This window comes from Poecilia formosa, unplaced genomic scaffold, assembly GCF_000485575.1.
Source record: "Poecilia formosa unplaced genomic scaffold, Poecilia_formosa-5.1.2 Scaffold254, whole genome shotgun sequence".
NCBI classification, from domain to species: Eukaryota; Metazoa; Chordata; class Actinopteri; order Cyprinodontiformes; family Poeciliidae; genus Poecilia; species Poecilia formosa.
The window spans coordinates 883,025-895,654 of NW_006800193.1; the positions used below are offsets into that span (position 1 = coordinate 883,025).

At 40.1% G+C, this 12,630-nt stretch overlaps 1 protein-coding gene across 1 annotated transcript; it reads left to right on the forward strand.

Annotated features, from left to right (window-relative positions):
* The first annotated feature begins 686 nt into the window (after window positions 1-686).
* Window positions 687-5,938, forward strand: fstl3 (follistatin-like 3 (secreted glycoprotein)). The gene is made up of 5 exons (XM_007570068.2): window positions 687-970; window positions 1,319-1,504; window positions 2,909-3,124; window positions 4,316-4,540; window positions 4,628-5,938. The coding sequence occupies exons 1-5, from the start codon at window positions 901-903 to the stop codon at window positions 4,678-4,680; spliced, it is 750 nt and encodes a 249-aa protein (XP_007570130.1). The 5' UTR covers window positions 687-900; the 3' UTR covers window positions 4,681-5,938.
* The last annotated feature ends 6,692 nt before the right edge of the window (window positions 5,939-12,630 follow it).

Genomic DNA, 12,630 nt, shown 5'->3' on the forward strand with positions numbered 1-12,630 from the left:
CTGAGTTTTCTACAAGGTCTGTGACAATACACAAACAGGAAAAATGCCAAAAACTAGGACTAAATTACACACAGGAGGACTTTTGTAATAAATAGGTGACTTTTTGAGCCACTGGATTTTAGTGAAACATGTTAGAGTAAAGGGAGTTGAGTATAAATATATCTCCTATGTTCAAATTTAAAATAAAGAAATTGCAGCCATGCCACGTGTATTTATCCCTCCAGTGCCTTGTAATGTCACAAGACAAGTTTAGGTATTAAATCATACTTTAGCAAGGCACCATAAAAATTGAGCCACACAGCATGAAAATAAATGTGGAATACAGAATATTGAAGAATGGCATAGAGGGAAAAAAATAACCCTGTGAAGTCAACTAAGAATAAAATCATGAAGTCCTTTAAGTTTTATGCATGGAAACACACAAAAGATTGAAATTACTTCCAAAAAAAACGACAAAAAAAAAATACATGTTTTTTTCCTTGACCTAAATGAGTCTAATGTGTTATCAAAATGTTTTGTGAGGTTGCCTAAGTGCTCTCTGCCTGGAGATGGAGGGCATGGATCATTTCCCGACTCTGGAAATTGAGTCAGAGTCAAATTGTCCTGCCCTGGTTTATTACTGGCTGAGAGGATCGCCCATCCCAGCAGCATAATTCCATCTGGGCTAAATATTTATACAGAGGGGGAACGACATCACTTATCCACAACACATCCATTCACTTCAGGGGAAACTACCAGCTGGGAGAAGCTTCAGAGATCCACTCTCTTCATCAGAAGAACATCACGTCTTTTTTGCTGACGCTTTCTGAAATATATATATATATATATTTTTTGGAGAAGCTTTTTTTATTTTATTTTATTTTTTTACGCAAACAGTTTTGTCTTTTGACAGCTTAAACAATGAGGTGTTTGATATTTGCTTTGGCCGTGATTCTCTCTCTCTGTCAGTTTGGAAGAAATCCGGTTGATGGTGAGTGGACGGTTTCTTATTTTTTTTAAACTTGTGAATACATATTTTATAAAGTTAATCTGTCTTTCTGGATAAAAGATATGCTTCTGTGAAAAACAGAAAACAATGTTATCAGAAGCTCGTATGTTAAAATCACCTGTCATTTTTTTTTAGATTGTACTAGATAAAAAAAAAACTGTAGAGAAAAAGAAGACAAAGACAAGAAAAAGAATTAAACTACACCTTTGACAGATTGAAAGTTACTTAATAAAACAAAATATACATTTTACATGCAACATAATTCATGATGCCGGTTTAAACGTTTGGGTTTTTGTTTTTACAACACGTCTCTTTATGAACCGTTTCCAGCGGGGATGTGCTGGCTGCAGCACGGTCCAGACCACCGGTGTGACATGGTGCTGATGAGAGAGGTGAGCAGAGAGGAGTGCTGTGATGGGGGTCGCCTGGACACAGCGTGGTCCAACACCAGCCTGCCGCTGAATGAAGTCAGCCTGCTGGGCTTCCTGGGTATCGTCTCCTGCAAACCATGCAGAGGTAAAATAAATTATCCACGACACGTTAAATCTGTCTCTGATAAAAAAATAAAATAAAAAAATGGAAGGCTAAAGAATTTTTTGTTTGACATAAATGGTTTGAGGTAATTACTTCAGAGAGCCGTGTTGAGAAAAATGTTAAGGGTTGTAATGATCCTGAAAGATACATTGAAATTTATGTAAATGCATAAGTAAATAATAAGTGCTGAAATATGAAAAAAAAAACCACTAAAAATTGCAAGTCTTGCAGCTTTAGAGAAACTGCATTGAATTTTAATCAATAAAACTCTCCCTTGGTGCTTTAAAACGCTTTGTTTTCTTTGTTTGTTTTTTTTTGTATTATAACATTTTGGAAATGAGTTCCCGATGTGGCGCTTTAACAAAATGCAGACCTGGATGGCTCCAACTGTTCCCATAAGCTTCAAACGTTACTCTCATCAGTTCCAGCTAACTTGGTTTAGATGAAGCATGCTTGTGTTAAATGTCAGTAAAAACGAATTTACCTGAATTCGTTTTTACTGTATAAAAAGCACATTTTACCTTAGAACAGTTTTTAATTACATACATATGTATATTTTATTTAGTTATTAGGGAATAAAAAAAAACAGTTATTTGGATTTTCTCTCCACTTTGCAGCAACATAAGTACGTTTCAAACGACAAAAGGAGTCCCACAGCCTGGAATTCCTGTTTCTGAGCCCACGTCTGGGAATCAAGCCGTAGGAGGAAAACATTTGGTATCATAAGTGCTGAATGAACAAAAACCTGTCAGTTCAGCACAAGTGCATCAACAATAACCGTGTTGTGTGCCGCGACATCTCAGTCAACCAAAAAGTTACAGCTGAGGGCTCCTGCTAGCGACAGGAAATAAGTTCCTGATTCTTTGCAGAACTCCTCAGAAGCTTATCAGGCCGATCTCCTCAAAGCCTGAAAAGTCCTGCGTGCTTTGATTAACGCTGACTCTGGGTTCTATAGGGTTGCACCTCCTCCTGTGCACTGACATTATGCGGGGTGTTAGGAGGGCCTGGGGGGCTTCCTGGTTTGTCAGCCTGTAAACTTTTCTGACAGCTATTTGAACCCAGGCTACCTCAGAGCCCCCGCCATCTCCCTGCAGGAGCTCAGAGTCAGTCTGTGCGCAGCCCTGCACATAGTTCTGTTATGAAAACACGCCGGCCTCGCATTCCACCAGACGAGACACCTTTGTGTGCAACAGTCAATAAAGAGATGTGGTTACTGTAAATATTGTGCAGGGTGAAAATTTTCCCGCTGACAGGGGAAGCCCCACATTTGTTCTTACTTTAGGACGAAAACACCACCTCATGTCTGCAGAGTTGTTAATATAACATTACACTGATACACTTTCTGTTTTTTTTTGTTTTTTTTGTTTTTGGTTTTTTTTTTCCTAGACTCATGCGAGGGTGTCAAATGCAGTCCCGGGAAGGTTTGCAAGATGAAAATGGGAAGGCCTCAGTGCGTGTGCTCTCCAGACTGCTCTCACATTCCCAGGAAGCACGCCGTCTGCGGCAGCGACGGCAAGTCTTACCGGGATGAGTGTGCCCTGCTGATGGCCCGCTGCATGGGACACCCGGACCTGGAAGTCATGTATCAGGGAGAGTGCAAAAGTAAGCAATATCTCGCAGGAAGGTCAAAAGTCACCAGTGCATCATGAAAACTAAAGACTTCCAACAAAATTGCAAACATGAGCTAACTCCTCGCGTCGAAAGCAGAACCGCATGACTCATTTTGATGACTGCTGAAATAATTTAAGGTATTTGATTATCAGAATCAAACAAATGCAATGTAACATTCATTTACATTTTCTCATATTTGCCTGTTAGATGTAGGCAAAAGCAACGAATTAACCCCTGCAAAGTTTGTTTGAGTTTCATGTGTGATCTTTTGACGTTCTGCTGTGACATTGACAATCTTTAGATCTATGAATCAATTTGGAAATTTAGAAACACATTAATACTTCTAATTCCTGACTCACTTATTTCCACATGTAATGGTATTTCTTCAGATTTCTATACAACAAAAACACTATAAAATATTTTATTTACGTTTTCCTGCATCTCTTCTTCTTATTGCCATGGCTGTTGAGGAAAAATGGAGTCTCAACCCATTTAGTGAGCATTGAGTTGTAAAAATAAATTCTTGTTGCTTTCGAGTTCAGCTTAAATGAACTGTTTTAAGTTTGTCTTGTTAGAAACATTTCCTTTAGGTGGCTAAAATTTTCAATCATTGTTCTAATTCTTTTAGGGTTTTCCTCAGTTTTTCACAACAGAAGACTTTTCTGAATATCTGAATGAGTTGTTTCTGCAGCATAAAGTGTAAGCAGCCTTCCTGCATTATGCTGTGTGATCCTAAGACTTGGATAAAACTCTGGTCATAATGACACTTTCTCTTGCATCTCACTGAACAAATTTAATCCCAGTGCTATGGAAAATGTTGGCAGTCTTTGTATTGATGCACATAAAAAAAAGATGATTTTGAGATCCATACAACATGTTTTAATGTTGTTTAAAGGTGGCTCGGATGGTTCAAGAAGGCTAACCAAACCCAATTTCAGCATTTTTGCTAACTGTGATCAGACATCTAGTAAATGCCATTTTTCTAAATTATTTTAGTTAAACAAAGGCAAACACTGACCAGCCTTTTCGCAGCCATAAAATTTGATGTCCACTGTTGGAAGCATAACCATGTAAGCCTTGGTACCAGTAACCAACCCCTGTCTAAGATCCAGTTCACAATTCCTTTTTAAACTTGTCCTTCAAATTCTGACTTTCAGAACTTCCCCCTTTTTCTCTTTCCAGAGTCGTGCTCCAATGTTGTGTGTCCGGGAACCCACACCTGCGTGACCGACCAGACCAACAGCGCCCACTGCGTCATGTGCCGCACCTCGCCTTGCCCCGTTGTGGCATCCGAGCAGCAGATCTGTGGCAACGACAACATCACCTATCAGAGCGCCTGCCACCTCCGCAGGGCCACCTGCTTCCTCGGACACTCCATAGGAGTCCGCCACTACGGCCACTGCAACAGTAAGACCCGGATTCCGTGTCTGCTGCCTCGTATGTAAAGTGACAGCTGCAGCCACACTTCAGTTCTGATCCAGCTCTTTCTTCCAGGTCCACCTCGGAACTCGCACAAATTCAGGACCAGCGAGGAGAACGCCGTGTAGAATCTCTTCCTCCCACAGGATATGAGTCGATCAACCAAGATTTCACACCTCCGGCTTCCCAAGATGACCTCTTGAGTTTGACAATCACTTCCAATCTCCTCACTGTGCACAGAAAGATTGTAGGAAGACGCACATTGTGTTATCCCTGTTTTGTGGGAGGCAGATCAATGTGTGTTTTGGCATGAGCTCTTTGGGAGATGTGTGCATATTGTAAATAGGTTACCAATACTATTTATTGGAGAAGGTATAAAACTCTATTTATGATTTTATCCCAATAATTAATTCATTTAACCTTGGGGAAGCTAATTGTTTTTTGTTAAAGGTACATTATCTGTCATAGGCTTTGGTATTCACACCTTCTTTAGATAATTTTATAGTACCCATTCCACACAGACCATCTTCCATAGTGGTGGTTGAAGACAGAGCCAATATGTTTAGAGAAGTGATGCCACTTGATGGTCAGTCAGTGCGGCTTCATTTCACCACAAAAAAAAAAAAAAAAACATCTGCAGTGCTGTTGCGTGTAATTCAGCTTCAGTTTGTGTGCAGAGCAAGAGACTCAGCCTTAAGAAACCTCAACAGTCATTACAGTCATCATCCCCCAGCCTCCCCCTTCCTCCTCCTCCATGCACACAACACTGTTATTCTTACTCCAGGTCCAAGCTATTGGCCACCCGCTGTTGACTAAAATTACCAGTCCATTATTTTTATTTTTTTTTTTTTTGTCGACTTTTTGCTATAAGCCCCAGCCATTTAGAATACCTACTCTGTTTATTGCTTGGCTTTACTTTGCGAGCGCATTTTTAGAGTTCATGCCAGTTTGCCCAGATGCTGTTTTGCCATTTTGATTTGATTGGACTCTTTTTCTTTTTTTCTTTTTTTTTGAAGAAAAAATGCTATTAGTGCCATCTGACTTGGAAGAAAATTAAATTTGGCTGGGAATGCCCTACAGATCGGGCCAGTTCAGCAGAGCTGATTATAGTGTCTTCAGCTGTTGTCGACACTGGTAAACCTGCGCATACCCACACGAACCACTGAACGGTCCAGTTAAATCTTCTAAACTCAAAGCAGATGGCAGAATGCTTTAAACAGTGCTTGATGGGTACTGTGAAACATTTTAATGATCCTTCTGTAAGTATATGCCTTTTTTCTGTATGTACCTGTGTATCTACTGTGAAATCTGAATGATGACTGCAACAACATATTTTTGTATTTTTGTACTGACATTTAAAAGAAACATAAAGTTTGTGATTTATCAGCAAGTCTCTTATTTTGGAATGGGAACATCTTGTTTCTGTTTTTATCGTCCTACAATACACAATGGCTGCAAGTATGAAAATGCAGTGTTTTCCACAGTTTGCTATGTTACAACGACAAACCCACTTTATTTTATTGGAATTTAATATGACAGACCATCACAAAGTACTGCATAACTATACAGAGGATGGAAAAAGATGCATGTTGCTGTTGCAAATACAGTTTATAGGTTTACAAATATGGCATGCATATATTATATTATATTATATTATATTACATTATATTATATTATATTATATTATATTATATTATATTATATTATATTATATTATATTATATTATATTATGGATGCACAAATACAAAGATTTTGGGTTGATATCTATATCCGATATTAATATTGCTGTTACGGCCGATAACCGATATTAATCAATATATATTTCAACACTGTTGGAAAAACCTCAATCAGAACCAGATTAAAATAAATATTGGTTGTTCGTATTGGCCCAGTTTTTTTTATCGGACCGATACAAATATGTAAAAAAAATAATAATAATATCAGATGAATCCTATATAATATATTGTGCATTCCTATATTCTATTCTACTCTATTATATTTTATTCTACTCTGTTACTTCAGAGTATGTTTGCTCTAAACAAACTCCACTAAAGTCAATTCCCTCCAAAGTTCAGCTACTGATTGGTAAAGAGAACGCATACATACAGCTGTTCAATGAACTCTTTAGATGATTGTTACAAAAACAAAACACATCACACATGTTAGAAATACAGAACATGTCAAACCATCTCAGAGATGGTTTGAACTGTAAACCTTCATGATATTTCCATCCCTCTACAATGACTAACTGGTCAAGGAGCTCAATAATCAGAAAAGCAAAGAGCCAGAGCTCAGGTGGGAGAGTGTTGAATACATAATGGCGGATGAGCAAACCTCTACATATGGCAGAAAATGAACACTGTTCATTTCCCTTAACACAGGTGATGTCTTTCTTCAGCCGTGATCAGATGTGATGGGAAGAAAATCTGTTAGAGAGAGTAGAAAACCCGAGCTGTTCCTTTTTGAGTGTGACAGCAACCTTGTGTCATGATGTTTGCTAGTTTCCTGCGGAATCACAGTCAAAAGCAGTTCTTAAAAGAGAATGACTTAGTTTAGAAGTCAGAGCAGAAATGTTCAAACACAGAGAGCTCAACTTCTGTTTCAAGGGAGTTCTCAAGGAGGAAAGACTTGAGAACTCATCATGACCAAGAATGATGAAGTTGATGGTAAGATTCAAAGAGGGGTTGCATTCAGTGGAGGTAAGTTCTGTGTGTCTACTGGGTAGTGTGTGGTCCATTTCTTCCCTGAACAGGGTAAGTTGGAGAGCAGGCAGTGGAAAGCAGAAAGTAGTGGAGTAGAGGAAGACACTGTCAGTGAATCTTAGGGAGAATTGGAGTCAGCAATGGGTGAGGAACCATTGGGACAGGGTGAGTCGTGGAACAAGGAGATCATAGAAACAGTAAATTGCTTAAAAACTCTGGAAGTAGCTCGACTACCAGTGGCGGTGAAGCGTCAGCCGTCATCTGACAGCTCCTTAAGAACCCACACCAACCAAACGTGTGCAGGCTGGAGCAGGTGGAAGCCATTTCCAAGCAAAGATTCCTGTTCGTGACAGGTCACACACTCGCACGAAAAACACAAACACTCACACAGATCCTGATACCTTTCACACAGAGCCAGAGCTACACTGGAATGGTTTTGATTAAAGCTTATTTATATGTTTGAACGGTCCACTCAAAAGTCCCGAGCTAAATTCAAGTGCAAATTTTGGGGAAACTGATGTTCACAACCACAGTCATCCAGTCTGTATAAGCTTGAGGTAATTCTTGTTCTCAACACTTCATTCTACTTCCTATTCTTCCCACCACTTTATGTTGGTTTATCTCTTAAAATTCCAATCCTACACACATTTCATTGTGTGGTTGTGATGTGACAGAAGATGGAAAAGTTTGAACAGTATGAATAGCCATGAAATGCCCGGTGTATAGAACTCCGTGTCTTTAAGTCAAACAAGCCCAATCTCACACCCTGAAGGAGCTCAAGCGTCAACAGCTCACCATATGCCGCCAGCATATGTGTGCGGCGGTTACGACCCGCCTCCTGTGCGTGCAGTCGCCGAGTCGACTCTCCAAGAAGCCTGTCAGGGCGTCGTGCGAGAGGCTGCTGAGAATCTAACCCAGCTTTCCTGCCCTGTCTCCTCAGGGATATCCCCTTGCTCTGGATTAGACTTTGAGGGAATGCAGGGCAATGGAACTGGGGAATAATTTTTTTGTTCTCTCTATGGCAAGGACTGGGTACTGACTCACTTTCCTGTGTACAGTACCTCCCTTGTTTTTCTGTCTCCCAACTCTCCCTGCACTCAAGCCCATTCAGCAGCATCTGGTTCAACTTTAGGGAGATGTTTATATTCCTGTCCAACTACCCTTTTATTACACTGGGAATGGAATTAGATGTTTTGTTAGTTCGAAAGGGGCAAAACACAATGCCAACAAGGGGCTGCGGTACACTTGTAAAATACACGAGATTGCCTCTTTTTTAATTTTTGTGTCATACTGATACATTATGACAGAATAATATTTCTAAAGCTGCTCAATGCCAGTAACACAACACAAACTTAATGGTGAAATTTTGTCATCAGGCATGCAGACATTGACTGCAGACGGACCCAGGGGATTTTTGCAGTTCACGGAACAACTTCTGCCCGAAGCTGCAAAACACTTGTTTTGTTAGTTAAAGACTAAATTACTTTTTGACGGATTAATACAAAATGGATCACATCCATTTTTGCAATCTTATGTAGTGCCCTGCGGCATGTACTCAAAACATTTCAAGCCATCTTTTCTGACATCTTTACCATCTATAAATTCCTCCATGATCCGCACAGTAAATTCACCGACCGGAGGGAATTTTTTTTTGTTACAGTTTAAAGGGTAAAAACCCCACAGGAATTTGAAATGAACACATTCTGGATCTGGAGTAAGAAATTTGCCAAATTTGGAGGTGCATATTATGAAAATGGTTGTCGTCTTACAGTAAGATAAACATAAAAAAATAAAAAATAAAAAAAAAGCTGAGGCAGCAGAACTGCTCTGGGTATTTTTAGTGTTTTACACACATTTATTGGCACACTTGGTTGAAGTCTTTAAGACCCTTAAAATAAATAAATGCTTAATTGCAGTTACATAAAAACATTCCACATTCCACCAACAAAAAAAATGTTGTTTTTACTAAGTCACTGGTCTGCCAAACCCTTTCTACAAACTCCCTTTTGCCAAGAAGAAAGCATTTAGTCTTCTCTTGTAACATATTAACAAGTCGAGAGCACATAGTGAGAAATCTTTGACCAATCCTTTTTGCACAGTCTCCAGTTTGTCCTGAGTCATGGATTATATTCTCTTCTGATCAACACACTGCTTTTCATTTCTATGAAAAAGTGAGATGGGCATGAAAAGGTTGATTTTCTTTTCTGGTTGAACATTTCTGAGTTGATATGGGTATGTGTTTTGGATAATTGTTTTGAAAAACCCCAGTGATGGCCTATTTTTGTTATGTCTCAGAAACTCAAAGTCCAGCTGCTTTTCCAGGTCTTACAATGAGACACAGACCCACAGTATCACAGAACCTCCACCATACAAAGACCTACCTAAATTCAGCAATGCAAATATTGCTTATTGATCAAACAGTGTCACAATCTGCAAACACCATCGGAAGCTTTTACACGCATTTGTCATTTGTGTTGCACAATTTCACATTAAACCTAAATCGTTTGTGCCTAAGATCTCAATCTAATAACCTTGTTACACTGTTAGAAAAATAGTATGTCTCATGTTTCAAGGCCAAATTAATCTCACTGGTTCATGAATCTGTTCCAGCATTGCCTTTCTACACATCTGAGGCAATAGCATACATTGATGTTGGATCTCTTGCAACATCAGGCTGGCATCCCAAATTTAACTTTACCTAATCTCATGCTGCAGTATGCAGGGGCTCAGTTTGCGCTGATGAAGATAGACTCACCTCTGCACGCCAAATACTCAAAGAGGCTGAAAAGGGAGGACAGTCTGTCCCAATTTTCAAGCAACTCAGTTGAAAATGATTTGATCACTTAAGGGGAAACCACAGTATGTGTATAAACCAGTGGTTCCCAAACTTTTTCTTCTGCGCCCCCCCAGTGGTTTCCAAACATTTTCTGCGCACCCACCTATGGATTACAAATGGCTGTCTGGTTGAAATGACACGTGTGACGGGGGGCATCGACTTTTTTGGGGGCAAAATGAATGCTGAAAATAGACACCAACACCAGTAGCCTACAAGGTACTTGTTAAGCTTAAGGTTCTGTATTGATATTAGCTAGTCATCTTTTAGCTAACATTACCTGCATCCAACAGCTTTACTCAACTCAGTCGGTTAGTTTGGAGGGAAAAACTGTGAAAAGTTCTTTGCGTTTTGCTGGTTTGCTGCCGTGATTCTAACACAAACCTGCGTAGCTCCGCACAGCAGCAGCAGGTCTCCTTCACAGGTATAAACCCAGCGCGAGCGTCGTAGCGCTCATGTTGCGTTTAAAGGCGGCTCGGAAAAACAGGTTACAACATGTTAACAACGGATTAAACAGTTTTAACTGCTGATAAAAGTGACAGAGGACACAAATATGGGAAGTGTGGAAGCCTCTACTGTATCAAATTGACATAGTTATAACAGAGAGTTGCCCATTCTAAGGTAAAAACCCAGCGCATACAGTGTTCATGTTTTGTTTTGTTTTTTTCATCCAGACGGCTTCCCGAGCCCCCCCTGCAATGACACGGCGCCACCCCTAGGGAGCGCGCCCCACATTTTGGGAACCTCTGGTATAAACTATACAATTTAATCCCACAATGATCAGTTGATCTGCCCTGAAACACTGTACGCTTCTAATCCCAATATGTATGTACGACTATTTTTCTTCTAAAGTTATTCATACCCCTGCAGATTTATTTTTAAATTATGTATTGGATTAATCAATTTCCTTCTTGCAACTAAAAACAGCATTGGACCCTAACCCTTGGAGTGTGCCAATCAGTGCCTTGCCTCATACTTGAAGGAGAAACTGTGGAAGGAGCTAAAGATTAGGGTTATGGAAAGGAGACTTTATAAGGGGTTACTAGCAATTTTCCCATAAGTAATCTTGCTGGGATTTGTCCTCACTCAATTAATGTACTCAAGGTTTGGTTATTACTTTTTTTGTGAAACTATGCTAACATGGTCGTCAATAAGCACAGCTTCTGACGTGCAGGTGAATGTTGATCAATACAATGAAATACTACGTGCTGCCAACACATCATGACTGTGTAATGCCCTCACCAGGTACAACATGTGGATAATTACCATATCCTCTGACTGATGTGTTTCTGTTACACCAAAAGGTGGTAAACACACAACCAAACAATCAACCGCTGAGCCATTTCAGAGCTATTTTAATTATAGTCTGCGTAAGACCTCAAGAATTCTCTGCCCACTTGGACCCTTTTTTTAGATCATTTCTTATGCATGTCGCAGTTTATGGTCTGCCTCACTTCCAACAGAAGCACGGTTGTGAGTGTGCACAGTTCGTGTTGTCTGTTTGCCGTTTGTTTGCAACTGCGATTGTAGGACTCACCTGCTATGATCATAGAATTAGTCACAGCCATTACATCACAACCTCTGGCTGAGTTGTTTGTATTCCTAAAAACACGTGTGACGCCCACTCCGACATTTCAATGGTGTGCAGTCATCCTGCTCTGATATGTTTCTTTCTCAACAACGTCCACATGGTATCGTTTCCTCCAGAACCTGCTGCCGTTACTTCCAGTAAGCACACCAGTCAGCTCCTACGTCTCAAACAGAGTTGTGATGAAACCGAGTTCTGGAGTGCGTTTCGGGAGACCACCCAGCCTCTGGATCCTGCCACTGGATTGTAAACAGCTCTGTCCCACAGCTGAAACTAATAGATGTCAGATCTATCGCTCCAACAGGGGACATGGTTTTTCCAGTGTTGCTATGTTACTGAGCAAGCCGTGTAAATTTTCCAAATGTGCTCAATATTTTTCCTTTGACAGTTGATCACTGTGCTGACACAACTGCCTGCGCTTCACTCTAGCTCATAATATTACACATGACGTTTAATGGGTTTCTTGGAAATGTTCTTTGTATGATCTCAGATCAGCATAGGTATGCTGTTACATTACTGATTGGAGGAAACTCCGCAGTTTCAGGGACTCGGATTGAACGCCAAGATGGGTATTGTACATTAAAAAACAACAGCAAATATTTTTTTTCAGACACTTAAGCTCCGAGTCAGCTTACTCTACCACAGCCTTTAGCGAGGGTGTAAAATCCGGGCAGGTTGAATAAAAACATGATGTTTTGGAAGAGGGGTAGGGCGGGCGTACTAGATAAACACAAACTAATCAGGATAAATGGGAAGTTGTTTAGAATGCTAATTGTCCCATACTCTCTCCATGATTTGTTTCACTTCCTTACAATGTCCTTTGGGAGATTGCCTCTGTGTGGCCTCTGTGTGTGGTCTAGCTTGAGGAAAATGCAGCTTACAACAACAGCAACCTAAAACCAGCAATGCAAATGTTGCTCTTTGGTCTAATACGATGCTCTTTGGAGAGACCTC